General features: G+C 47.7%; 1 protein-coding gene across 1 annotated transcript; it reads right to left on the minus strand.

Annotated features, from left to right (window-relative positions):
* Positions 1-19,694: 19,694 nt before the first annotated feature.
* Positions 19,695-26,954, minus strand: LOC118985909 (eppin-like). Its single transcript, XM_037044717.1, has 4 exons — positions 26,820-26,954; positions 25,154-25,285; positions 20,449-20,616; positions 19,695-19,903 (listed from the first exon to the last, which is right to left on the minus strand). Exons 1-4 carry the CDS (start codon positions 26,908-26,910, stop codon positions 19,890-19,892), a joined length of 405 nt encoding a protein of 134 aa, XP_036900612.1. The 5' UTR covers positions 26,911-26,954; the 3' UTR covers positions 19,695-19,889.
* Positions 26,955-27,498: the final 544 nt, after the last annotated feature.

Genomic DNA, 27,498 nt, shown 5'->3' on the forward strand with positions numbered 1-27,498 from the left:
GGTGTCAGCCCAGAGTGAGGGGCGTTTCTGTGGATATTGGCGCAAAGCTTGCCTCCAATACCACCGGCTATTCGGCACGAGGGACCCTCAGGTGACAGAGCAGCCCGGGGGCCAACCTGCTCAGGCCAGGCTGGGCCAGGTTCTGACCATGCTCCCACCTGGGCAGCCCTCTCTCTTTCCCTTCTCTCTCTTTCCCCTCCTCTCAGTACCCCCTCTTGGTCTTCTACATATACCACCCCTCTCCATTCCTTTACACCCATTTTTCTTTCCTTCTCGCCCCCTCCCTATTTCTCTCCCTCTCCTTCTTACCCCTCCCTCTCTACGTCTCTTATCTCTATCCTCTGTCTCTACCTAGGAGTACAATTCTTGTCCATCCCACCTTTTTACATGAGTCGTACCCTGTACACATTGTTCTGTATCTTGTTTTCTTCACTTAATGTATCTTGAGGATCACTCCGAGGTGGCTGTCGAGCATCCCATCGTTTGGATGCACAGAATTTATTTAACCTCTCTTCTACCCAGACTGTTTGGGTTGCTTTCAGCCCTGTACAGGCCTAGATTCTAACCCGAGTCTCCTGATGCCACAGTCCCGGGCTTGCTCCACTGCTGTGACTTTTCACTTTAACCCACGGAGTGTGTGTTTAGCCTCTGAGCTGAGATGAGGGAAAGGACACAAATGATGGCAGTGACCCTGGCCCCTCGGGACAGCCTTTATCCTCCTGTTGCTCCCCCCACTGTGGAATGTGAGAGATCAGGGCAGACGGCGTGTGCCGGTCTGGAGACAGAAGAGGTCAGCAGCTTGGTGTCTGGCCAGTCTTACCCATCTTATTCTCTTGTGGGTCCCGGCCCCGGGCCCTGAGCTGGACGGGGCGTCTCCCTCCCCACCCCTGGGGTACAAGGCGAATGGGTCTGCTGGACGGGAGGGCATAAGGCTGTCCCCTGGCGACAAAGGGCAGTGTAGCTTCCTTCCTAATTTTCCTTTTTCTTATTTCTATCCTTGGTCATGCTTGGGTCTTCCCAGCCCTTCTAGGCAGAAACAAAGGCAGCCAGTAATGGGCTGGGTAGAGTTGTTCGGGACTAAATGTGTGGCTTGCCAGCCCCCCACTTTCTCCAGGTGTGCGTCCTAAGCAAGGACGCTGGGCCGGGCCGTGTCTAACTCAGGGATGGCAGAGTCGCTTGTCAGGGATGGCAGAGTCGTTTGTATGCATGGCACTATTCCTTCCACCAGCACCCTCACTGTGAAATGTTAGCCCTTTCATGAGCCTGTCTGTGGCCACAGAATCTTCAACTCAGAGCTCCAGGCAGCTGCCACCAGCTACCCATTCACTGGAGTTCGAAGGCAAGTTTGCTACTTCTGATTTAACTCAAGACATTGAGTGCCAACGGTGGAATATCAGACCTGGCAGTTGAGGGCTTACTGAGTGATAAGGATGCACAGGGCCACCCTGAGTAGGGGGCTGAGTAGGGGGTCAAAGGGAGATGGACCCCCAACTAATCAGCAAACTCTCAGGCCTAAGGTTCTTAGGTCAGAACCTTAATAGGGGGTGGGGCTTTTTCTTTTTTTTTAAGATTATTTATTTATTTATCTTTAGATAGAGAAGGAGAGAAACATCAATGTATGTATGGTTGCCTTTCATGCGTCCCCTGCTGGGAGTTGGCCTGAAGGGACCCAGCCTGCAGCCCAGGCATGTGCCCTGACTGGGAGTCGAACCGCGATTCTCTGGTTCGCAGGCCCGCGCTCAATCCACTGAGCTACACCAGCCAGGGCTGGGGGTGGGGCTTTTTCAAGGGGCTTCCTGGGGAAGAGGAGGCGAGGGAAACCAGGATGGAGATGTTCATCTTGGGGATGAACAGGAAGAATCTGCCTGGGGAAGAGGATCAGGTGAGAGATCTGGGTGGGGGGCTATAAGGAGCCCCTGGCCCAGGACTTTTCTTTGATCAAACTTGCAGCCAACTGGCTGCTGGAGGTCAGGGACTCCGGAGGCCTTCGGCTGAGGAGGGCGAAGAGGAAAGAAGGAGGGGCTCTGAACTGGCCCCTTCCTCCCCCTCTTTCAGGTGTGGATGGGACTTGCATCCTGTGGTCAGACCACAGCGGTTCTTAGTTTGGGCTGGGGAGGGGGTGGGACTCCAGGGCCAGGAATCAAGGTAAAACTGCACAGTCCCCATGGGCCTGTCCCCCTCAGACCCCTCCCAGGACTGCTCAGGGCAGGGTTTCTTCCTGCTCTCACCTTTCCCCTCGCCAGCAGCAAGCCGCATTGCTGGCACCTCTAAACCTCATGTCCGGTCCAGGATCTGAGTGGGGACAGCAGCTGCTCCGCAGGAAAGCTCAGGTTTGGGGTGGGAGGGAAGCTATGGAGGAGTGAGCTGGAGCCTGGAAAATGAAGTTCCAAAGACAGACCAAGGGAGGACAGCCCTGCCTGAGCAACAGTATAAACAGGGGCATTCACTCAGTTGCTTCCTATTTATTGAGCTCCTGCTGTGTGTTTTGTTCTAGGTGGTGGAATATCAAGGAGGAGTGTGTGTGTGTGTGCGTGCGTGCGTGTGTGCGCTCGCACATGTGTGTTGGGGGAACTAGCCAATGAGTGAATGAACTAACACATGCATAACACGTCAGGTTGTGGAAAGGCAATGGAGAACTATTTAGCTGGGTAAGAGGACTAGTGGGTACGGTGGGTGGGCAGGGGTAAGGGTGGTTACTTTGCAGAAGGTATTTGGGGTAGTCATGTATAGGTATTGTGCAAGTAGTGAGCTGAAGGAAGGACGACGGGAGCCATGTGACAATCCACAGGGACAGCTGTCCAAGTCAAGGAAGCCTCCAGAGCTAAGAGCCTGAGGTCAGCGTGCTGTTTGGGGGTGTTTGAGGCTGGTGTGAATGAATGGTCAGGAGCATAGGGGAGATGAGGTCCGAGATGTCCTATGGGCACAGATTACAGAGAGCCCTGTGGTCGCTGCTAGAACTTTGCCTTTTGTTCTGAGTGAATTTAGGAGCCAAAGGAGGGATTTGGACAGAGCAATGACCCCCGTCTGGAAAGAGATCCGTCCGGCTGCCATGTTAAGAATAGACTCTAGGGGGTGATGTGGAAGCTGAGAGACCAGTTAAGCTACAGCAGCAAGGGACACACTTTGAAACTCTGTAAATATCCTATTACTTGTCAAAATTTCACTTACTAGTTTTTAACATTCGTAGATGATTCTTGCCAGAATCGATGATTATTTAATGGCTGCTACACACTGGTTCTCTAATTCTGCCCTTTTGAGCTCTTTTTCGGCTTCCTGTCTCTAGCTCAGTAGGGGGTTGAGATCTCTCCTCTGAGTCTGATTAAACGTCCTATGCTGGGGTTCACTCCATCCCTGTAGTGTGATGTCCTGCTCCCAAGAGGGACTTCCCCCTAGCCTTACGTTAACCCACCCCTTCTGAGCAGAGCCTGGGGCCACTCTCTTCCCCTCCCTTCTTTCCTCCCCTCCTCCCTCCCTTCCTTTCTTCTTTCCTTGCGTCTTCCACAATTCCGCCATGATGAGACTCATAGCATTCCCTCCTAGTTTAAAACCTTAATTCCAAAAACTAAATCCCAGGTTCCTCCTTCCCTCCGTGATAGAATCGCTATGAAACTAATCAGCAAGTACTTGCTGATAGCACCTTATTCCAGTCATCCGAGTTAGCATCACGAGCGACCAAGCAGATCAGCATCACACACTCCATGCCCGTCACTTCTCCTGGCTCAGGGTAGGGGAGACATGTGCGGCAGGGGTGTCCAACCCTTTGGCCTCTCTGCGCCACACTAGAAGAAGAAGAGCTGTCTCAGGCCACACGCTAAATACATTGTGACACATAATCACAAAAATATAAGTCAATGTACGATTTTGTGTTGGGCCGCATGCACAGCCATCCTGGGCTGCATGTGGTCCGCGGGCTGTAGGTCTGACACCCCCAAGGCCAGGTCCCTGACTTCAAGAACCTCCAGAACGGGAGCCTGAAAATGGAGAGGCAGGCAAGCCCAGGAGACCTCTTTGTAGTGTCCGTGGATATGTCCAGGGGTTGTTACGGAATGGAGAGGCAAAGAGGGACCGGGCTGGTCACGGCCAAGTTGAATGTTAACGATGGCAAACTGATTAAGAACGTGGGCGCCGGAGTCACACTTTGATCAACACCAGCTTCATTCCTTGCCAGTTTGCTATTTTGGGCATGTAATTTATCTTCCTGACCTCCAACTTCCTCGTTTATAAGATACAGATATGACTAGAATCTTCCTCTCCGGGCTGTTGGGAATGTTAAATCAGATGCTGTATGTTAAGCATGAAGCTTGGTTCCTGGCATAAGTGTGGGTCCCACCAGGTCTTTGCAGGGCTGCTGCTTGGTCCCTGGGTGGTCTCTCCATGGGCACAACGGGCCCTAGACCACAGCCAAGAGGGACTGGAGCTGAGCCCCGGGTTTCCACAGCCCAGGCTGATCTGTAGACCTGGCTCTGGGGCCCAGCTGGGGGTCTGTCTCCCTCCCAACGGAATTGTTCCATCTCTGAGTACAGAGGAAGTTTGGGAAAATAACAGGGTGGGCGTTGCAATGCAAAGAAAAATATCTTTTTCTTCCACTAGTGATGCCTCTGTCTCATTCCTGCCCTGTGATTTTAGAGAAGTTCCTACCCATCTTTGGCCCTCCATTCTTCCGTCTCGATTTAGACAGCTGACCAGACTATAGCCATGTTTTCTCCTTCCCTTCCAAGCTGTAAGAATTGGGGTCGCTTAAGGCAAATCGAGGGACTCCAAGACCAGGGCACTTCACTCCTCTCCCCATGCAGCCTGTGGCAACAGCGTGGCCTTTTGAAAGTTTCACTAATTTTTAAATTAAAAATGGCCTTAATATCTTCAGCCCCTCCCCCACCTCCCTTCCTTCTCTGGTTTCGGTTGTTCTCTTGTCTTGTTTCTCAGGACTCTGGAAATCCTTTCCTTGGCCAATGCTGGCCCTCCATACCATGCTCAGGTTTTCAGCTTCACCCCGCTCTCCTCCAAAACTGTCATCCTCTACTGGGCTAAGCCGGGATTCACACGAAGTGTGAATAACTGTTCACTAATTTCCCCAGTGTGTGTGCATGCATGTATGTAAAAAAGCAGGTCTTCCAATTTTAAACACGATGGCAACATTTATAGAATTTCAGGCACAGAGATGGGTGACTTTAAGAACACAGTGGGGAGAATAACTTTGGGGTGGAGAAGTGCATTTCTTGTTCACAAAAATGTCTATAATTGTCTCAGAGCAGTCCCGACTCCGGGGAGGGCTAGTCTCTTCTTAGGAAACCGGGTTTGCTGGCAGGCTTCCTTGCATGTCTCTTTCTTCAAAAAGTTGTTCCCATTGCCATGGCAGCCTCCGTAGAAAAACACCTCACATTCAGAACTATTTGAGTTGTAAAACCATCGTTGGATTCGAGCTCGACAAGGACCCCTGTCCACAAGAAGCCTGCACACCTTTGGGGAGACGGTCTGTCGGTGGCTCTTTTGGCCTAAAGAGAGAAAGTGGTTGAGAGAGGCCACACTTACCATCTTTCTCCTGTTAGCCCCATCTGCCAGGGGCTGGGATGGCCGTGCGCACCCATGTGAGGCTGTCTGCAGTAGCGGAGCTCCGTGCCTCTTCCCATCCAGCCCATGGCCCACCCAGCCCTGACCTTATCCATCTGTAGAGATTGAAGTCTTTATTTCTACTTTAGCACAGTAGCCCACTGTGCTAAAAATCCCAGACTCGAAAATCCAGCTCTAGTAGGTTCAACTCCACTTACCACTGTGTGATATTGTATCAACCTAACCTCTCCCAGTCATCACGACTTCGTTTGTGAAATTGGGGAGTGGAGCTCCATCATCTCTGAGCATCCTTTCAGATCTGATTTTCTAGGATTTGATGAGCAAGCTCTCTCAGGCTTCCCTCTCTGCCTCATAGTCATTCTAGAGTAGATGTCCTACATGAAAGGACCGACTCGGAATCTGAGAGTGGGGTTCATAGTTGATGCGATCATTTCTAGCTGTATGATCCTAGACAAATCCCCTGTATCGTTGGCACTCAATTTTCTTCATGTACAATGGACTATAATATTCACACTGCACGCTTACTGAAGGCTTAGAGATAACCTGTGGAAGGCACTGATAAACAGCAGAGCATCAGTAAAGGGTAGCTGTTCTCCGTCACTCTTTCCCTTCCTTAACCAAGAAGACTTGAGAGCAGGGACCTCATCCTGCTCATTTCCACGCCTAACACAGGCCTGGCTCTTAGTGCTCAGTAAATACTTGTTAATAGAAAAGAAACCCGTGAGATCCTCTGAGGTGGGGTTACAAGTTTCTTTGTATTCTCATTTTATGTAAAGCACTTTATCCTTGTAAAGACTCTCCAAGGTAAATATCAGGACTTCCAACTTTATATGAAAAAACTAAGGTCAGAATGGGCAGCGCCTTTCCTAATGTCACGCTAGAAAGTGGTAGGACCGAGAACCAACCCCAGGATGGTCAGGCTGCAAAGGCTTGCGCATACTCAGTCCATATTTGTTGCTGGAGAGTTGATGGACGGACAGATGGATAATCACTCCCGTGGCGGACATTCAGGCCTCGGGCTAGGCAGATGAAAGGTTCAATCTCTGTCTCTTCTTCCCCCCTGTAAGGCTGACTCTGAGGGTAAAGGGTAGTCGGCAGGGGGCAGACTAGTTTGTGCAGTCAAGGTAGGAAGCGGGGTGGGGGCTGTTGGAATGTTCCTGAGACATCCCAGTCACAGCGGCCTCCCCCCCTGGACACTTAGAGGTGGCTTTGCAGGGGCTGGAGTCCCACCTGCTTTGTAGTTTTCTCATTCCTGCTTCTCTGCTCCTCGGTTTCATTAAGCCAAAAGGGGGAAAAAATCTCTTGACTTGTTTCTTTTTTCATGAAGTAAGGATGATAATACCCTCTGTGTGTGTGTGTATCTGTGTGAGTGTGTGTGTATGTGTGTGTTCTGAGTGTGAAAGAAACTGCTAATGCTGTACAAGAACCTAATAGTTCTTTTGTTCTGCCTATTGAGCTTGTCTTCTATTTTGTTCTTACTTTATTACTTTTGCCTTAGGTTTTTGGGGGGTTGCTCTCCTGCGTCTGTAAGGTCTTCAGGGCTATGCTTGGCTCACTGACTTGCATTTCTTTTTTTCTGATATAAACACCTAAGGCTACAAATTCCCCCTAAGAACCCTGTGAGCTTCCTATCACACAGTTTGTTCTGTGGCCTTTTCATAATTGATTACTTCTAACATAACAATATACTAACAGCTAAATTTTACCAAAAACTTTATATGCAGCAGAGCAGTTGGTCAATAAAGTAAATCATTCATGTTATTTTAAAGAAGAAGAAATTGGAGCTCAGAAAGGCTAAATAGAGGCCTGGGGTCTGTAAGTGGTAGAGCCAGGGCCCGAACCTCTCGCCCAGGTGTCTGGCTCCAGGTGTGCTCATCCTGTTGCCCACTACATTCTCCTTCCTGGTCGTGGAGGTTCTTGAACTTGAGTGTCTATCAGAGTCACCTGGAGGGCTTGTTAAACCACAGACCGTGAGAACCACCCCCAGGGTCTCTGGTCCAGAAGGACTGGAAATTAGGAAGTTCTTCTGAACCAGGAGACAAACCCTAAGACTCTCTGGCCTATAGGGTTATTGGGAGGTACAGTATCTCAGTTATAGACAAGGATCTGTAATCTATGGCTTCGTGCATGTACATATGTGCGGAGAGCTACATGTGGACGCTCACTCACATGTCAACAGCAAAAATCTCTGGTAGATAAGATTTTGACACATGTCTATTTTCCCCGTTATACTTTTGCATTTTGAATTTTCTACAAAGTACAGGTATTTTTATAATCATATCTTATAAGACATATTTTTATGAAGGAATCTTCCTGCCTGCTCAAAAACCTTGGCAACTACCGCTAATTGCCCTCATTTCTAATTGATGACCCTGGATGTGTTGCATTTCATCTCCGCAATTTCATTTGCAGACTTTAAGCTTCAGCGAAGAAAACAGTCCAGAAACGATCCCTCTTCTACACATAGGTCTAACTCGGTGAAGTCCCTCACCTTCAAATTTTGGCCCGTGCCTCCTCTTCCCACCCCTTCCTTGCTCGCAGCCCCACCCCAGACTTGGAACCCCCTTTTCCCTGCTTTGCTTTTTTCTCTTTTATGTGACACATTTATCATCTATTATGTATATTGCCTATTGTCTACCTCTCTGCCCCTGGAATATAAATTCCACAAAGGCAGGGTCTTTGATTCCCTCGTTACTTTAGCCCTAGCACCCAGGAACAGTACCTGGCACATTCTATGCACCCAACACGTATTTAATGAAGCGAATTGAATTGACCCCTTCCCCAAACTCTCTTTGTGCTGCTCAACCCCCCACCCCAGCCTTTTCCCAGGCTACTCTTGGAGCTCCCACCTCCATACCGACCTTTTCCTATTTCGGATTGAAGCTCTTGGACGAAGGTGAGAAGCAGGAGAAATGGGAGAGAGACCCGGTGCTGCATGGTGCCACCCACCCAGTGGCCCAGCCTGGGGTTGGCATTTTAGGGAGAAAGGGGACCAATGGGGAGGAGCCTGACCCCACATTCTGTTCTTTCATCCCTATCTCCTGCTCATCACGAGTTTGGGCTCCCCCTGGAACAGAGTGTCCAGCCAAAGCCCGTCTCTGCCCTTTTCCTTTGGTCTTATCTGATCTTTGGCCTTTATCCAAGGCCACCTTACCAGCACTTCAGTGCAGAAGCCACCGTAGCAATAACAAAACCATAGGTACCCTTTGTCGAGTGTCTTTACCTTCCCAGGCACCAGGTAAACTCTACTTCACACATTACCTCCCTTGAATCCGCCCGGGATTTCCACAAGGCTGAGAACCCCCGTTTTGTAGATGAAGAGAGGTTAAACTACCCCATTGTCACATGAATGGTGAGTTTCAGAGCCAGGATTGGGACCCTCATCCGTCCAGTTCCAATGCCCTTGCATTACTCGTTCATTCAGCAAACATGTATTGAATTCCCATCGCTCTGCCAGGCGTGGTCTTAGCTGATGCCTCCCTCCCACCTGGGGTCCCCCAGGGAATTGTGAAAGCAACACACACATTGTTGTGTAGAAGGCAACACAACTTTGTTTGGTTTAGAGAATCATGCTGTCTAGAGACACACCTCATTTGCCAAGGACCAGCACACTCCCTACCCACATCCTTTCTCAAATCCTCTAGGGATCTGACTTTTTTAAAAAAAAGACCAAGCTGGCATGCTTTAGTGGGATTTTGTGAGTCTTGGATATGAAATTTATCCAAGACTTGTGCTTTTGAGTTCAGGCGCTCTTGACCTTGGGCAAGTCATGTGGTCTCTCCGAGCCTGCTTTCTCATGTGTAAGTTGAGATCAATGATGCGGGTTTAGCACACTTCCCAGCACTGGCACAAGGGTCCAGTGAACATACAACTGCTTCGTGCATCATCAGTGCGTGCAGGCCCATGCCATTTGCAGATGTGCGCATGCACAATGATCTTTTTGTAAACAGGAGTGCCAGCCGGATCAGAACCATACTTGCTCCGCAGAAGTGTGTTACCCATCTTTGCACCTCACCAGTGACTCTTCCTCCTTTCTCTTTAAATCCCCTGCAGCCATGATGGTTCTCATTCCTTGGACTTTGCTTCTCCCAACTATAGTCCACACGATGGTTGTTCAACCCTCTCATCGTCACGGCTTCCTCTGCCTTCATTTTCTTGATGACTCCTCTGGAGCCTGCGTTTCAGCATCTCTCTGATACATCTTCTTTTGCACTTTGGTGGGTCCATCACGATTGTTCCTTAGCTCTCTCAGGTGGTCAGATCTGTTCATCAGAAACCGAAACGATGGCAGGAGGAGGCCCCCCAGAAAGCGAACAGACTGGAATTTGCCATTCAGACAAAGTAAACATGGGGCTGCCTATACGAGCTCTTGGCTGAGAGCTCCCTTTCTCCCTTTTCTAGCTGACCAGGAAGTGAGAACTGACCTTTTAATACACAATTCTGGAGAGCAGTTTCGAGGGGGCGATTCTGCCGCTCGGGGACACTTGGCAACATCTAGAGATATTTTTGATGGTCACACCTTGGGGGAGGGGTCTCCTGCTGGTAGAGGCCAGCGAGGCTGCTAACCTAGCCAACCTACGATGCACAGGATAGCCCACAACAAAGAATGGTCTGTTTCCAAACGTCAGTAGTGCCAAGGTTAGGAAACCCTGCAGAAGAATTATGGATATAAGGTTTTTTAAATTATCAAAATATCTCCAATGTGAGCAGTGCGATAAGGACCCCATGCAGTGAGGGCAGTGCCTGATGAGGTGTGCCTGTACTTCCCTGGCTGAGCAGGCCTGGTGGGAGGGTGTGGGAGGCGCTGGCCTTTGAAAACCAGCCATTCTGTACCTGGGTTGCCCTGGGGGATCTTTGGCCACAACTCAGGGAACCGGCTCTTCCTTGGGTGGTGTAGATGGTAGAATTATGATCATTCCAGAAGATGGAGGGCAAGTGTAAGACTTATTAAAAGCTCTTGGTAGCTATCTAGCATTTTTACTCATCAAAGGAGTCTTACTAAACACTGTATAACAATATGTGTAAAGATTTAAATTACTTTTGATTGGGATCCATTGATTTGGGTGGTGTAGGGATGGGAGAATTAAGTTTCCCGTTCAGGCTCTAAACACCACAGAACCTTTCTAGAAGGGGGAAGAAACTAACATCACTTCAACACTGACAATATGTCAATGAATTTTCTGCCTTGTCTTGTTACATTCTCATAAAAAGAGACCTTGGAATAGATATTATCGTCATTCTCGTTTCACAGAACAGTGAAATAGGGACTTAGAAGACTTGTTTATACACATAACAAGTGCACTTATCATAAGCACATCATACTAAGAGAGTTTATTTCTATTTTTACCTTATTTTTGTGTTCAAAATAAATGTCTAGAGGTACAAAATAAGGTTGATTACTTTAAGAGTAGAGTCACTTTATGTCTTCAGAAATCCAAGTAAAATTTTTAGTAGAAGATAGTTTTCAGCATTCTACGCCAAATAGCTTGAATATAAACAGAGTCACCTTGGGATCTTTCTTTCTTTCTTTCTTCCTTCCTTCCTTCCTTCCTTCCTTCCTTCCTTCCTTCCTTCCTTCCTTCCTTCCTTCCTTCCTTTTTTTCTTATTTGATGTTTTAAAGACTCTAGAACTCTGGGTTCTTAAAGTACTGGTTTTGGGGAGCCACTTAGATGATTTGGCTACAAAAAATATCCTTGACCTACTCCAAAACAGACACTGCATTTAAAAGGCTCCGCAGTGCAAGCCCACCTTCCTCGCAGGGCCTGCTGGTGTTGTTTCCTGTCTGAGATATCACAGACGCGCTCAGGATACTTGCTGACTCTGCAGGGTGGAAACAGTCCTTCAGACACATAACCTAGGGCCCCATAACAGTTACCCAGGCTCAGTTCTCCCTTCCTGATGTGTTATTGGCCTGGAGTGCAGCTCACCTGATGAGAGGCAGGGGTAGCACAGGGGCTTGGACTCCCAAGCCTTCTTGGAAGGTGAATGGTGCAGGGGTGTCCAACTCACAGCCTGCGGGCTCTATGTGGCCCAGGGTGGCTATGAATTCAACCCAACACAAAACTCTACATTTACTTAAACCAGCATGAGATTTTCTTTTTGGTCTTGTTAGTGTTCGTGCATTCAATGTGTGATCCATGACAACTCTTCTTTTTCCAGTGTGGCCCAGAGACACCAAAAGGTTGGACACCCCTGGTACAGTGTTAGGGCTACACTTTTTCCATCAGGAACACTACTGATATCTTTTTGGGTGTCACTGGGGCTGGGAAGGATGACAGCCAGGGCAATGTCCCCGGTGAGACTGGGGTGAGGAGAAGATCCTTTTTTTTTTTGGTCTTTTCCCGGTGGTGCGTGTGTAGAACTAGGGCCCAGGGAGGAGAAAGACTTTCTCAGTGTCACGTAGAGATTAATGGCTGGGCCAGCATTAGGGGCGGGATGCCGGTGCCCAAGCCCAAAGCTTTTCTACTGTTCATGGAACCAGCCTCACTTTACCCTGCTATTTTGGAGAAGGTGTTCTCTCTGATTCCTACCCAAGCCCCAGTTCTTTCTTAATGTCCAGATCCTCCCAACACTTAGATAGTCAACTGTCAGTGTTAAGTTTTCTGTTTGAAATACCGACTTTGGTTTCTGTGTTCGTTACTAGACCCCAACTGATGAGCAAGAGCCTGGCCTCTTAGCTTTGACAGTGCAGCGCTGGTTTGACCTTGCACAAAGACTCCTCAGGGTGTGGGCTTCTTCAGCTGTGGGAGTGGCCTCAAGATGCTGACTATTAAAAAACAAAGTAACAAGTAGCCATTGCATCCACCCTGATTTCCAACGAGGCTGCGGGATCTGACAACACCTTGCTGCTCTTTGAACCTGGATTTCAGCTCCACTTTTATTATTGATTTGCTGTGTGATCTTGGGTGTCTATTTCCTACTAGTAGCTTCCACTAGTAAAAAATAAAAAGGAGGGTTATTGGGGCTCTCTCTAACCTCCTCAACTTGGACATTCCCAGAGTTTGCAAACCACCCATAGCTTTCTCTGGGCCTTTCTGGCTCTGCAAGAAGCATTGAGGCAAGACTAAGGAGGAGAGGGAAGACAAGGGGTCCCAGGTTTGCATGGCACCATGAATAACACCTAAAGATTCCACCTGAGGTGGCCTCTGGGTTCTAATAGGCCGAGAAATGAGCAAATAGTTGACAACATAGAGATACAGCATCTTTCACTAAGGTCATTATAAGGCATGGAGATCCCTGCACTGGCCACAGGGCTCAGAGCTCTTTGCCGAGCACAGCAGGCGCACCGACACTGTCAGCTGCAGGGCACAGGCTGGCTCTTTCCAAGGACCTCTCTGGTCCATGGGCTCCCAGCGTAGACGATTCTGTGCCAGTCACTCATGTACATCAACCCCAAGCAAGGATTGGGAAGCTCCGATGTGATGGAAAAGCCCCAGTACTTATCCGCTTTGGCGGGACTCCGGAGCTGCCTTATCTTCTTACATTTAGAAGTATCCCTTGACATCTAGTCCACCGCCTTCAACTCATGGATGGGAAACTGAGGTCCTGGGAGGAATGTCCCTACACTCCACCCTGTCCCAACCAGGTTTCTTGACGCAATCATACAAAGACAATTTATTTAAATTGCTGTGTTTTTAGAACGCAAACTTATAATAGGACTACAAATATCAAGTATGGCTGTGCATTCATGCTTCTATTTTATGCATCTAACTGCAATCAAAATAAAAATAGAATCAGTTTTAGGTCAGCCACATTCAATAGAGGACCTAATTATCTTTCCATAGCAATTGAGTTTTGCATGATTGCTGCTGTATATGTAAAAACTTAATAATTAATCTAGATGGATCTTGTGCAATTCGTGGTATTAGCTTTCTAAAATTTTTCTTTCTCATTTGAAATAATATTCACTTCTTAATTTAAGTTTTACTCATTTTTTAAAAGGACACGCCTAACTTTATAAGCTTTAGACCATACAAAACACGGGTCTGCTGTGGATCTTCAGCATCTATGACAATTTCACCAGGGCAACAGTCTCACCAGTGTTCTCCATCTGCAGGATTTTCCTGCTCCTCTCTCCCTCTTTTGACATCATTAGGAAACGCAATGACTTCTCTGAAAACCACACTGGGGCATCAGGTGTGAATTATTCAGCCTTGGAGAAACCAGACCTCACAGAGCACTTTATTAGGGGGAACCGGGGGCCTCCAAAGCATACACAGAGGCCCTAAAAGTTGAAGAGACAGGGACACATACTGAGAAAGGGTGACAAGGTGGAGGGCACTGTGCTTGAAGAGAAGCTGAGCTAAAGGAAAGGGAGGAAGCAGGTCCTGAGGTTCGGTGTTCAGAACAGCCAAGGTCTTGGGCAACCGAGGTGTGGCCAGTGGAAACCAATATGGAGCATCAGTCAAACGCAAGTGGAGAGAGCCTGGGTTATGAGCAACAGCCTGGAGGTTGTTCCAGTTCAGGTTAAGTTATCCTAGCCAAGAAGACGACTCTGCAAGGTAGCAGGATAGAAAAGGGTGAGATGCCGGGGCTCTAATTCCCTTAGGAACAAAATCTTGCAGTTAATGGAAAAAGGGAGGTAGGTCAGTGCATGTGTGTGTGTGTGTGTGTGTGTGTGTGTGTGTGTGTGTGTGATTCTGTTTGTTAAAGCTGGGGACAGTGAAGCAAAGGAAGGGCTTAGGGTAGAAGAAGCAACAGGAGAGAGCCTGGGCGGTGCTCTGCTTTGGATCTCTAGAAATGTTGTAGGAAAGAAGTGAGCCATGCTGGGCTGTGTGGATTCACTGAGAAGTAAAAGTCACAGTAAAAAGTCACAGAAGTGAGCCAAGGCTGGGCTGCTGTTTGCTCATTGAAAAGTCAGGGAAAAGAGGGCCTTGGAGACAGGTTCACTGCGTTAGCTGGGGACGAGCTGCTGCTGCCTGCCACTCGCCTCACTGCAAGTCTCACCAGGATCCTCAGAGCTTAGGAGAAAGAGAGCAGAAATACATGCCTGAGAAAAGGGGGAAGAAAGGTGTGGGCATGCTTGAGATAATATCACAGTGACATCTTGTCACAGGAAGAGGAAACAGAAGTGAAGTGACTTGTGTGGCTCTGGTTTTCCCAGTAGAACCCCAGCTTATGCCTGTCGTCTCAGTATAATGGGTAAGTGCAGTCCCGTCCTCAAAAGTGTCTTGGTTTGGTCAGTAAAGCGTTTGGTTGTCCTGGCTATAATCACCTTAAGGAGGAAAAGAGAATTGGTGATGAGGTTTGGTGAGAAGTAAAGGCCCGGAGTGACTGACAGGTGCATGGTGCCCAGCCCTGGGCTGAAGTGCTAGGCCTACTTCTGACTTAGTGTTGGACACTCCACCACTTTCGCTTGCTGAGTTTATCTCATACTTGCCAAGTTTTTCTCCTGCTCCCCATCCAACCCTCCTTTTCTTCTACTTACCCCTCTGAAGGTAAATTCTTACCTCCTGATAGAGTTGGCCAGTCCCATACCGGCCAATTTCCTGGAATAGACCAGTCAACACCCAGACCTCCCAGGGTAGCTAGCCCAGATGAGCATGGGAAATGGGACCCCTGGGACTTACATTTCTCTAAGCAGAAGGCCTTGCAAGCAGATTCAGATTGAAAGTTGTTATTGTTCCCTTGGCAACCACCATACATGAATTTAGAGCATGCCTGAGTTTCCTTATCATACCACCAGCGTGGAAGGAGGGCCATGCAGGGGCCAACTACCTGTGGCAAACTGCATATGTCTGCAAAGAGATTGCCGAGAAAAGCAGTCTGGGCGCCTGCCTACCTAGAGAACATTTCAAGCATGTGCAAAGGCGTGGAGGAGTGACGCTCTTACACTCCCCATGCCTTTGCACTTTCCTGAAGTGTCCATCCCTCTTTTGCTCACCAAGTACATTCCTTTTCATTCTTCAAAACACTTCTCAGGCCTCGAACTCTTCTGCATTGCACTTTCCGACCCCTTGCTTCACTCCTTGCTTTTCTTTATTGCTTCTCAATCTTGCACACACATTTACTGCTTCTATGCAATTATTTCTATGCATTTTCTGACTCCTTCACGAGAATGTGAGATTTGTGCCTTTTGCCATCTCGGTACTCTAGTTCCTAGCAGATAACTTGGCACTGAGTGGATGCTTCAGAATTGTTCACAGTAAAAAAATCAAGTGTATCCTGAACTTCAAGAAGCTTTTATTGAGCAACTGTTTTGTGCATAGTGCCATGAGGTACAAATAGAGTTTTTCAGGATCCCATCATTTAAGATCTTTCAGGTCTTAAGTTGTGGGTTCCTTTACCAGAAAAACCTTTCCTGAGCTCCCTGGATACAACGAGCAACTGGAACCCATCATACATGTCTGGAGCACCAGTAAATATTTGTGAAATAAATGAGTGGACGAATACCCCTTGATGGTCTTCTTTAGAGCTCAGCTGTACATGGGCAGAAAGGAAAGAGTAAAGGAAGTCAAAGTTGGTTAGGGGAAGCAACTTGGATTTATGTGGACAGAGAGGCCTGGGAGAAAAAAGGCCAGGAAATAAAAATCATATACCTATCTCTTATAACTATGCTATCACCTGACAACATGTTAACATTTGATGGGACTTCACTGGCTATTGGGCATCTCAGGAGACCACAGAAGAGCAGCCAAGAGATGATGTGGTCTAATGCCCACATTTTTCTTATAGATGGGAAAACTAAGGCCCATAAAGGAAAAACTCTGTTACTCACATCACATACTTAAATAGGAGCAGAGATGAAATGAAACCCAATTGTTGATAGATTTGCATTTTTTTGCCATTTTATTATTCATAGTTTGATCTTTTCTTTAACATTGCATATAATAATGGTTTGGTGGTGATGAGCTCCTTTAGTTTTTTCTTGTCTGGGAAGCTCTCTATCTGCCCTTTGATTCTAAATGATAGCTTTGCTGGGTGGAGCAAACTTGGAGGTAGGTCTCTGCTTTTCATGACTTTGAATATTGCTTGCCAATCCCTTCTAGCCTGCAAAGTTTCTTTGCAGAAATCATCTGATAGTCTCATGGGAACTCCCTGTAGGTAACCTTTTTTCCTGATGCTTTTAAGATTGCCTCTCTGTCTTTAACATTTGGCATTTTAATTATGATGTGTCTTGGAGTGGGCCTCTTTGCATCCATCTTGTTTGGAACTCTCTGTGCTTCCTGGACTTGTATGTCTATTTCCTCTACCAAATCAGGGAAGTTTTCTATCATTATTGTTTCAAATAGTTTTCCAATTTCTTGTTCTTCTCCTTCTGACACACTTATGATGCAAATATTGGACCTCTTAAAGTTGTCACAGAGGCTGCTGATACTATCCTCTTTTTTTTAATTCTTTTTTTTCCTTCTTGTTGCTCTGATTGGTTGATTTTTACTTACGTTCCAAATCATTGATTAGATTCTCAGCTTCACTCACTCTACTGTTATTTCCCTGTCAATTGTTCTTTATTGCAATTAGCGTATCCTTTATTTCTGACTGGATCTTTTTTGTGCTGCTGAGGTCCTCAGTAAGTTCCTTGAGCACCCTTATAAGCAGTGTTTTGAACTCTACATTTAATAGATTGTTTATCTCCATTTTGTTTAGCTCTTTTTCTGGAAGTTTTGATCTGTTCTTTTATTTGGGCCATATTTCTTTGTCTCCTCATTTTGGCGGCCTCCCTGTGTTTGCTTCTATGTATTAGGTAGAGCTGCTTTGACTCCGTGTCTTGGTAGTGTGGCTTAATGTAATGAGTGTCCTGTAGGGTCCAATGGCACAGTCACCCCTATCACCCAAGCTGGGTACTCAAGGTGCACCCTTTGTGTGAGCTAAGTACACCCTCCTCTTGTAGTTGAGCCTTAATTGCTGTTGGCAGATCAATGGGAGGGATTTACCCAGGCCAGTCAGCTACAAGGATTGGCTATTACCACTTACCACAAACCTCCACCCCCTGTGCAGGGGCAGGGTGATGGTGCTCTAGTGTGGTTGTAGCTGTCCACTGGGTGCTCTGGTCTTGGAGTTTCCCAGGTGGTACAGGCCAAGTTCAGTCCCCAAATGCGTTTTGCCCAGTGCCACCCTACCTGAGTTATAAAGGAATCTGAGATGGCTGCTACTCATGCTGGGCTTTGGAGATTCCCAAGCAAAGCCAAGCTGTGAATCTAGACTGGCTGCTGCTAGTGCCAGGCCTGGGGCTCACTGAGGTCAGCTGTTGCTTGTTTGATAGGATTTGGGAAGTTGTGAAGCTTGAGCCCAAACCAGCCATTCATATGGAAAAGCAGATTGGGTGGGCCCATAAATTGAGTGGGGTGGAGTCTCTGAGGATCTCCAAGGCTTGTTAAACAGTGTTAGCCAGGCTGATGAAGTCTCAGACATGGCACCAGCTCGCCAGCTCTGTGAGGAGGAGGATTTAGAAAAGGGACAATGGCCTCTGCCCACCTTGATGCCTGTATACCACTGGTGCCTTTCAAGCTGCTACCCTGGTGCTGGAACTCAGAGGGAGTGAGTCTGAGTAGGTGAGTCCATGTGTGGATTCTTTAAGAGGAACTTCGTGGGGCTCCAGAAATTTCTTCCACCAATTCAATTCCTATGGGTTTTTTGCAGCTAGAAGTTGTGGCGACTTATCTTCGTGGCACTGGAACCCTGAGCTGGGGGAGCCTGATGTGGGGCTGGGACTCCTCATTCCTGAGATATCCCTACTGAATTTTTATCCACCACATGTGGGTGAGGGCCTAGCATGTTCTGCATTTGCGCCCCTCCTACCAGTCTGGATGGATGTGGATAATTTCATGGTTGTCAGATTTCCATTCAACTTGATTTCTGATGGTTCTGAATGGGGGTTGTTCTATATTTTAGTTGTAATTTTGATGTGATTGTACAAAAAGGAGAGCCGTGTCTGCTTATGCCACCATCTTGATCAGAAGTCCCAAAACATTGTCATCACAAAAGAAAACCCCATATCCATTAACAGTCGCTCTGTTATCCCTCAGCCTGCCCCAGCTCTTGGAACCCACTCAACTATTTCTTACCTCTGTGCATTTACCTATTCTGGATGTTTTATATAAGTGGAATTATAGAGTGTAGGGCCTTTTGTGTCTGGCTTCCGTTACTTAGTGTAATGTTTTCGAGGTTCATCTACAGAGTAGTGTCTGTGCTTCATTCCTTTTTATGGCTGAATAATAGTCAGTGCACATTGATAGCTTTCCACCTCAAGCTTCAGAGTCTCTACTTCTCTTCTGTGGGTTTTTTATGGCTCCTGGGAGCTTGCTTAGATTGTGTGCAGAATAGCCAAGAACAATGAGGGACGTCATGCCTCCAAAAACCCACTAGGGTATGGGAATCAGTGGGTACACAGCTCAACTTCCCCATAACTGAAGACAGATTTTTTAAAGTATGGAGTTGTGTTTTACATGGTCCCTTGGGAGGTCTCCAGTAGGATTAAGCTATAGTTTCCCATGGTAGCAACTTGCTCATAATCAATTTCTCACATTCCTGTATCACTTACTTACCCACTCCCTACATTTCTGTCCCAAATAAAATACTTTCACCCATGCCCTTGTCCTAGGATCAATTTCGGGGGCTCCAAACTGAGGCAATGCCCATGGGCCCTTGTCTTAAAAGGGTCTGAAATTTCTTTGAAGAAACAGAGGAGGATAACAATAGCCTTGGGGTCCTCAACGTTCAAGGTTCTGACTTTCTTCACACCCCTGAATGGTGTCTCCAGGAGCCCCCGTGACTTTTACTCTCCACACCATAATGTGCCAACAGATGTGAGTCATTTAGTCTCAGAGGCACAGGATCAAACAGAGCACTTTATTAGGAAAAGTTAGAAGCTGCACAGGTATAAACAGGGGGTGCTAGAAGTTGGATTATAGAAATGGGATCAAAGCAGGGTATTATGACTGGCTGGTATGGCTCAATTGGTTGGGCACCGTCCCACAACCAATTCCCGGGTTCGATTCCCAGTCAGGGCACACGTCTGGGTTGTGTGTGCAGTTCCCGTATGCGGTGCCTGCAGGAGGCAACCGATTGATGTTTCTTTCTCACATCAATGTTTTTCTTCTCTTTCTCCCTCCCTTCCCCTCTCTCTGGAATCAAAGGAAGGAAGAGAGGGAGGGAGAGGGGGAAGGAGGGATTTTAAAGAAAAACAGGATATCATGTGTGAAAAGAGACTGAGATGGAGGAAGAGGGAGACAGATCCTGGGGTTCCGTTTTGGGAAGGGCTAAGGCCTTTGAATGCTGGGAGTGGAACAGTGGACCCCATCCTGGAGCATCGACCAGGCACACAGACAGAGCCTTGAATCACGAGCCAAAGCCTGAAGGTTGTTCCGGCGTATCCTTATGCTCAGGATGAGGAGGCTGTTGAGAATGTAGGACAGGACCAGCTGAGCATTCGAGGCTCGCCTGTCTTCAGAACTGGTCTTGAAGTTATGTTTGTGCATCTTGCATAGGACATCAAAAGGAACTGGGTTTACTCTGGGAAGCTAGGAATCCCCTTAGAGGAAACATGGATGTGGATAGGGGTGGATGAGGGAGTGCACGGCTAGCAAAGAGTTATAACGAGAAAATTCACGGCCTGGGGTGGTCAGCCCACATGTCCAGCGTGAGGCTGGATGTCCTCTGAGCCTTCTGAAGTTGGGTCCCTGAGATTTCACCACATCTGCATCCCCCCTCCACCCCTCATACTTGCCAGCTTTGACTCATGACCCTGTCCCTTCCCAACCTCAGTTTGCAGAAAGCCACTGTCCAACCCTTGGTGAGATGTATTCTCACCTCCTGCTCGGAGCTGGTTCTGTCAGCACCCGGTCCACCAAGAGTGTAGCCTTCCCGGATTAGGCTAGCCAACACCCAGACCTCCCATGTGGCCCTGGCGAGGAGGAAAGATTGGGGCCCCTGGGACTCACGTTTCTTGGAGCACATGTTCAGGCACAGGTCTTTGGATTGGAAGTTGTTATTGTTTCCCTGGCAGCCGCCATAGTCAAAGCTGTAACAGGTATCATTTTTCTTATCATACCACCAGCGCTGAAACAAAGCGAAGCACGGCCCAGGATCTTTCGGCAAACTGCATACGTCTGCAGGGAGACCCCAGAGTTGAGAACTTAAAGAATGCCCACCCCGAAAAAATACAACTGTTACTGTCCCTCCAGCAACCCCCATAGGTGACACTGAGTGGGCTCCTTTCACTTTGTCATACCTCGGGGGCCCAGCTCCCTCTGCAGGGAGACCCCCAAAGTGGAGCTCTTTGGATGCCTGCATCCCTGGAGAACATCTGTACCTCCCTTCCCTTCTGGTCACTGGCCTCTTTGTCTCTCTAGAGAGTGAGCAGACTCTGGCTTCAAGGTTCTTTTCCTAATTCAGTGTCTGCCCATCCACCTCCCACATTACCTGCCTTGTCCTTGACTTCCTTCTCTGTAAAGTGGAAATGCAAAATCCCACCCTGCTTGTTGCACAGGGCTGTCCCGAGGGGCAAGTGAAACCACCCTCCTGGCCCTTCTAAGCTGTGAGCTCCTTGATTGTCCCTGAATGAGCAGCTTCTAGCACGGTGCCAGGCAGAGAGTAGCTTAGCAGCTCAATACATACGCCCTGAATGGTTAAAAGATATGGAAGTGCCTTGAAAACTACAAGCTGCAAGCCATTTACTCTGCCTTCCAAACCACGTTGAGAAGAGACTATGGGATTGTGAGTAAAGTACGGGTGCCTGCAGGGAAGGAGCAGGTGGTTTTTTCAGGTCAAGCAGTTAGCTTTAGTCCTGTTGTGGGTCGAATTGCATCTTTCCCCACCCCCTCACCCTTCCTATGGTGAAGTCCTAACCCTCAAACCTCAGAGTGTGACCCTATTTGGAAAGAGAGTTGTGGCAGGTGTAACTAGTTGAGATGAGATGAGTCATACTGGAGTAGGGTGCATCTCTAACCCGACATGACTGATGGCCTCAGAAAAAGAAGAAATTTGAGCACAGACACACACAGGGAGAGAACGCCATGTGAAGGTAAAGACAGAGGTCTACAGGATTTCCAGCCCAAGATTTCCAGCAAACCACCGGAAATCAGGGAAGAGGCAGGGAACAGATTCTCCTGCACAATCGGAGAAAGAACCAACCCTGCCAACACTTGACCTTGGACTTCTAGCCTGCAGAACTGTAAGACAATACCTTTCTGTTGTTAAAGCCACCCAGTTCGTGGTACTTTGTTACAGCAGCCCCAGCAAACTAACATAGACCGGAAACGATGAGTTCGGCTAAATGGTTCGGTTCTGTTGATTTTCACTTCTTCCCATCTAACCTCTCTGTCACTCTTTCTCAAATTGTGTTTATTTTTCAATTACAGTTGACATTCAATGTGATATCAGTTTCAAGCGGACAGCATAATGGTTAGATATTTATATCATAACTTACGAAGTGATCCCCCCGATAAGTCTGGTACCCACCATACATAGTTACTACAATATTTAATTTTTTTCAATTACAGTTGACATTCAGTATTCTTTTGTAGTAGTTTCAGGCGGACAGCATAGTGGTTAGACAGTCACATACTTTACAGAGTGGTCCCCCTGATATTCCAGTACCCACCTGGCACCATACTTAGTTACTACGGTGTTATTGACTATATTCCCTCCACGGTACTTTACACACCCGGGACAATTGTGTAACTGCCGGTTTGTTCCTCTTCATCCCTTTACCTTTTTCACTCAGCCTGGCAACTCTCCTCCCATCTGGCAACCATCACCTTGTTCGCTGTATCTAGGAGTCTGTTTCTGTTTTGTTTGTTTATTTGGTTTTTATTAGATTCCACATAGAAGTGTAATCTGTGTGTTTTTCTTTGTCTGACTTATTTCATTTAGCATAATAGGCTCTAGGCTTATCCAAGTTGTCACGAATGAGGAGAATTCATTCTTTTTTAGGGCTGAGTCCTATTCCATTGTGTGTGTGTATGTATGTGTGTGTGTATATATATATATAATACATACATACATACACACACACATACATACATACCACATCTGCCCCTCGCTTTAAGTCTCAGTGTCTCATGCCTGGGCAGTTGAGATGGCCTTGAACTGACCTTCCTGCCTCTGTCCCTGTTCCTTCCAATTCACCCTTTGTGCTGCCCACCAGAGAGAAGGGTCTGAAACAGAGCTGATCACATCATTCTGCAGTAAGACCTTGACTTCATGACAAATCTCAGGCCCTTCATGGTCTGGCTCCTGCCTGTGGCTCTGGCCTCCTCGCCCCCCACAGTTCCCTTCTGGGCTCCACGCCCCTGCACCTGCACCCCGACGTGCTGTCCCTGACTTTCACACCTCTCACTCCACCGTCCCTCTGTCCACCCCAATGTCGTTCATTAGTGACACTCCTTTTCTCCCTTCAAAACCTTTCTGGGACATCAGCTCCTGTGTGGTGTCTCTGACTTCATTCTACATTCCACCCCCTCATGTGCCTGAATTGGCCCAGCATCTTTCAATAGTGCTTCTGAATGGTGCACATTTGTCATTTGTGTCCATCTTTGGCCTCAACCATGAGGTTGTGAGTTTCTAAAGAACGGTTTGTATCTGATTTCGTCTTGGAACCCCCTTCCTAGCGGGGAGTCTGGCACAGTGTAGAATCTGGCAGAACATTGAGGGTAAAGCAAAGAACGAATGAACTGGAGCACTCATTGAGCACCAACCAGGGGCTAGACACTGCAGGAGACCAAGAAAAGGGATGGCCCTGCTGTGTTAGGTCATCCCAGTCACAAACGACAAATATTGAAGCTAATACGTGTCACATGGCTATTGTCTACCAAGCAGTGCACATAGCACTTCAAGTATATCAACTCACGAGTCCTCCAAACAACCTCTAACATTGGTCCTTTCATTATCTGAGGAAACTGAGGCACAGAGAGGGAAAGTTATTAATTTGCCCCCCACCCCCAAGATAAATAGGCTGGTGAAAACTGGAGCTGAGATTTGAACTCAGGGAGTCTGAATCCAGAATCCGTCATCTGCAGGCAAATGAACAACTCACCATCCTCCTGCCTCCCCGCTCTGCTCCATGGTCACATCCTGTTTACTTTGCCTCCTAAATACCTACTGGATGCACCCCACTCTTCTTCAGCCCCTCAGCCACCTCCCTCGTCCAAGCTGCCATTTCCTTTAGTCCTTTGTCCTTCAAGACAGTCCATCCCTCCTCTGCGGGCATAATGGGAACCTGCTCATGTCGCCGCCCACCTCAGTGAGCTTCCATTGCTCTTAAGATCAAAATGCAGCTCTAGCCTACCTACCTTCCATGTTTTTTTCTTGTACCACGCTGATACTCCCTCAACTTCACTATTAAGTATATGTTGTTCCCTGTGCCCAGAAAGCCCTTCCACCCACTTTTGGCCTCAATTTACTACCTGACTTTCCTAATTCAGCCCCAGTTTTGCTTTCTCAGGGAAGCTTTCCNATAGCACTTCAAGTATATCAACTCACGAGTCCTCCAAACAACCTCTAACATTGGTCCTTTCATTATCTGAGGAAACTGAGGCACAGAGAGGGAAAGTTATTAATTTGCCCCCCACCCCCAAGATAAATAGGCTGGTGAAAACTGGAGCTGAGATTTGAACTCAGGGAGTCTGAATCCAGAATCCGTCATCTGCAGGCAAATGAACAACTCACCATCCTCCTGCCTCCCCGCTCTGCTCCATGGTCACATCCTGTTTACTTTGCCTCCTAAATACCTACTGGATGCACCCCACTCTTCTTCAGCCCCTCAGCCACCTCCCTCGTCCAAGCTGCCATTTCCTTTAGTCCTTTGTCCTTCAAGACAGTCCATCCCTCCTCTGCGGGCATAGTGGGAACCTGCTCATGTCGCCGCCCACCTCAGTGAGCTTCCATTGCTCTTAAGATCAAAATGCAACTCTAGCCTACCTACCTTCCATGTTTTTTCTTGTACCACGCTGATACTCCCTCAACTTCACTATTAAGTATATGTTGTTCCCTGTGCCCAGAAAGCCCTTCCACCCACTTTTGACCTCAATTTACTACCTGACTTTCTAAATTCAGCCCCAGTTTTGCTTTCTCAGGGAAGCTTTCCTTAACCAGCCTGGCCACCTTGGTCAAATCCCACCGACTTTCAGAGACTCAACATTTGTTAAATGAATAATTAGAGAATCTTCAATAGTCTTTCTGGAACCTGGGAGATGGGCATGGAGTGAAGACTGTAGCAGCAAAGGAAAAGCGCTCCAGTCTGCAGGGGTCAGGGGGCGGGACGTTCCTGGTGCCAGGTCAGACTTGTCGGATTAGGCAGAGAGGCGGGCACTCCAGAGCAGAGAGCGTCATTATCACTGGCAGCGACAATCTCAGAGTGGCCGGGGACCCAAAATAGTAAGAGTAGAAAGTAGCCAAGAGAAAAACTGGTTCAATCACACCGTTATACCCTTCTGGTGGGGGAAGAAACCAAAGCCTGGGCCAAAGGAAGGTGTGATCTAATGTCAGACACTTGTTAGGGGCAGGGATAGTGTTGTTACCAGATCTCCCAAGCCCAGCAGTGTTGCCCAGAGACCAACACTTAGCAAACCAGCCACAAAGCCAGTCCAAGTGGGCAGAAAGTGGGGCCTCGGGGAGGGTTGGGTATTCCGATGCTCTGAATCGTACCTTGTTTCGGGTCTAAACATTTTTTTCCGCAGCTGAAGACACAGCACTTCATGTTGTCTGGACAATTTTTGTCCTTCTTACATATGTCCCTTTCTCTGAATTCACATTTCTCTCGGATTCTTGGGCATCTCTCTGCAAAAGAAACCGTCTTACCACCGTGAGGCTTGGAGGGCACAGTGTCCACTCTTCTCCAGACCCAAGGCAATTCTGGGGATTCAGGGAAATTCCCTTTTACTTTGCTCATCTCCAGGAGCCCTTGTCCTCAGGGTGCCCTTTCGTATCTCCCAGCACTGCCTACGCTGCTCTCCCTCCTAACCACCCCTCACTCTCTACCTTTGTATCCCAACCTTAGTCCTATCCTCTGGCCCCATCCCTTCAAAGGCAGGATTTCTCAGCCTTGACACTAGGGACATTCTGGCTGGGTAATTACTTGATGGGGAAGAGAGAGCTGTCCTGTGCACCATAGAATATTTAGCAACATCCCTGGCCTCTACCCACCAGATGCCAGTAGCTCTCCCCAGTCGTAACTCAGAATATCTCCAGACTTTGCAAGTGTCCCCTAGGAGGCAAAATCACCTACTGAAAGCCTAAAGTCTAAATGAATCTGGTCATTTGGGCCTGGTTGGGGACTCAGTGTTTGGGGGTTCCTTCTGAGGGGTGCTATTTACAGTGATTAACACCACTCATCCTGGCATCAGACGGGTAGGTTTTCAAATTCTTAACTCTCAGTTTTACTACTTACTCTTTCTGAGCCTTGGTTTCTGCACTGATAAAATCATTGTAGCCTTACAGAGTTGTGAGGAAGAAACAAGACAGTGTGTAAAGCTATAACCATAGTAACTGATGCACAGAAATATTAACTAACATTTGTTAAGTATTTACCAAAGGCCAAGCAGTCTTCCAAGCAATTTAAATTTGTTCTCTCATTGAATCCCCATGGTAGCTCCACGAGGGAAATTCTATTAATACTCCCATTTTGCAGGTAAGCAAACCAACACACGTGGAATTTAAGTAACTTGTCCAAAGTTACATGGCTACTGAGTAGTGGAACCAGAATTTGGACCATCAAGTGTGATCCAGATCCCTCTCTTTAAATCCTTACTTTCTGAATGTTCCATAAACGGCAGCAATTATCATTCATACTATATAGTCTTGGAGCTTTACTATCTGAAGTTCAAAGGACTTTTTTGAGTACTGTCTTTGATATCAAAGTCAAGGAACCCCTGGGGTGCAGGGTGGCTTTATTGGACTGTATGTGAAAGAATCCGGAGTTCATAGGGACGATGTCCCGAGGAAGGGGGCTATCTTTGTTGTGGGGTGGGAGAAGGTTCCCCAGGCTTCCTGGACTCCCACAGACCCCCCCCCCCACAAATGCTTTACCCCATGCTCTCCCAGCCCTTCACCTCCTCCCCCAAGAAAGACCCTCTACATCAAAGGGGCTGAAAGTAACGGTTGTCTTAGGTCTAGATTCTTGCATTCATGGAAGCGACCTTCCACAGAGAGGGAAATAGGAAGAAACACTCCAAATGTCTCTCTGCTTTCCCAACCCAGGACCAGGGCTATGACCGTGAAAAGCAACTCAAGTCTGAGGAATAATCGTTCCTTGTTCCTTCCTTCCAGCAACACTTCCCTCTCTCCCAGGCAGGGCCGAGGCCCCAGTACTTACTGGGCGAGAACAAGTCTCTCAGAGTAAATACTTGGACGTTCACGACAAGGATGAGTAGCACCAGGATCCTCAAAAGTCCAGAAGACACCATTCTGAAGAAGAGCTGGCCTGTCCGTCCGGTGGTTTCAGAACGTGAGAATGTCTGGCTGCCTTTGTCCAGCTTGTTTTTTCAGTCGTCAGTATTTTAGATATGGAGTCAAGCCAGCCTCCCCCTTTCTTCCTGAGAACACCAAGTTCCTGAGATTATCAGTGTGACTAGCTGGCACATATAGCCCACAGCCCTGGGGAAAGGTCTCTTATTGGATAGCTCCCGATCCTTAGCCCCTTGGGCTGGGCTGGGCCACTTGGTCAACCAGAGGGGGGTAGTAGGCAAAGCTTGTCTCACTTTCCAGGCTACTTTAGAAGTGAATGGGGTCTTCTTGATAACTTTGAGACTTGTGGAATGTCCTCATTCTCTATTCATTTTCCATTTGATCTGCATACTGGCACATCCCTTTTGTCCCTGACAATGTGTTGTTTGTTTTTTTTTGTTTTTTTGTTTTTGATCTCTTGGTATCTCTTTGTTTCTCTGTGCTTCTCTGTGTCTATGCCTGGCTTCTTCTTTCTCAGTGCATCTCCTGTAATCTCTGTGTCTCTTTCTCCCTTTCCCACACTTTCCTCCTGTCCCTCTCTCTTTTCT

The sequence above is a fragment of the Sturnira hondurensis genome, unplaced genomic scaffold, assembly GCF_014824575.4.
Source record: "Sturnira hondurensis isolate 20B ecotype Veracruz unplaced genomic scaffold, ASM1482457v3 Scaffold0004136, whole genome shotgun sequence".
In the NCBI taxonomy this organism is placed as follows: Eukaryota; Metazoa; Chordata; class Mammalia; order Chiroptera; family Phyllostomidae; genus Sturnira; species Sturnira hondurensis.

Bases quoted from the DNA above. Each gene is read 5' to 3' on its own strand.
- LOC118985909 (XM_037044717.1), bottom strand. From the start codon at position 26,910: ATGGTGTCTTCTGGACTTTTGAGGATCCTGGTGCTACTCATCCTTGTC. The intron at 25,286-26,819 runs GTAAGTACTGGG...TTTCTTTTGCAG, and splicing joins GAGAGACTTGTTCTCGCCCA to AGAGATGCCCAAGAATCCGA. The intron at 20,617-25,153 runs GTACGATTCAGA...GTCTCCCTGCAG, and splicing joins ATGTTTAGACCCGAAACAAG to ACGTATGCAGTTTGCCGAAA.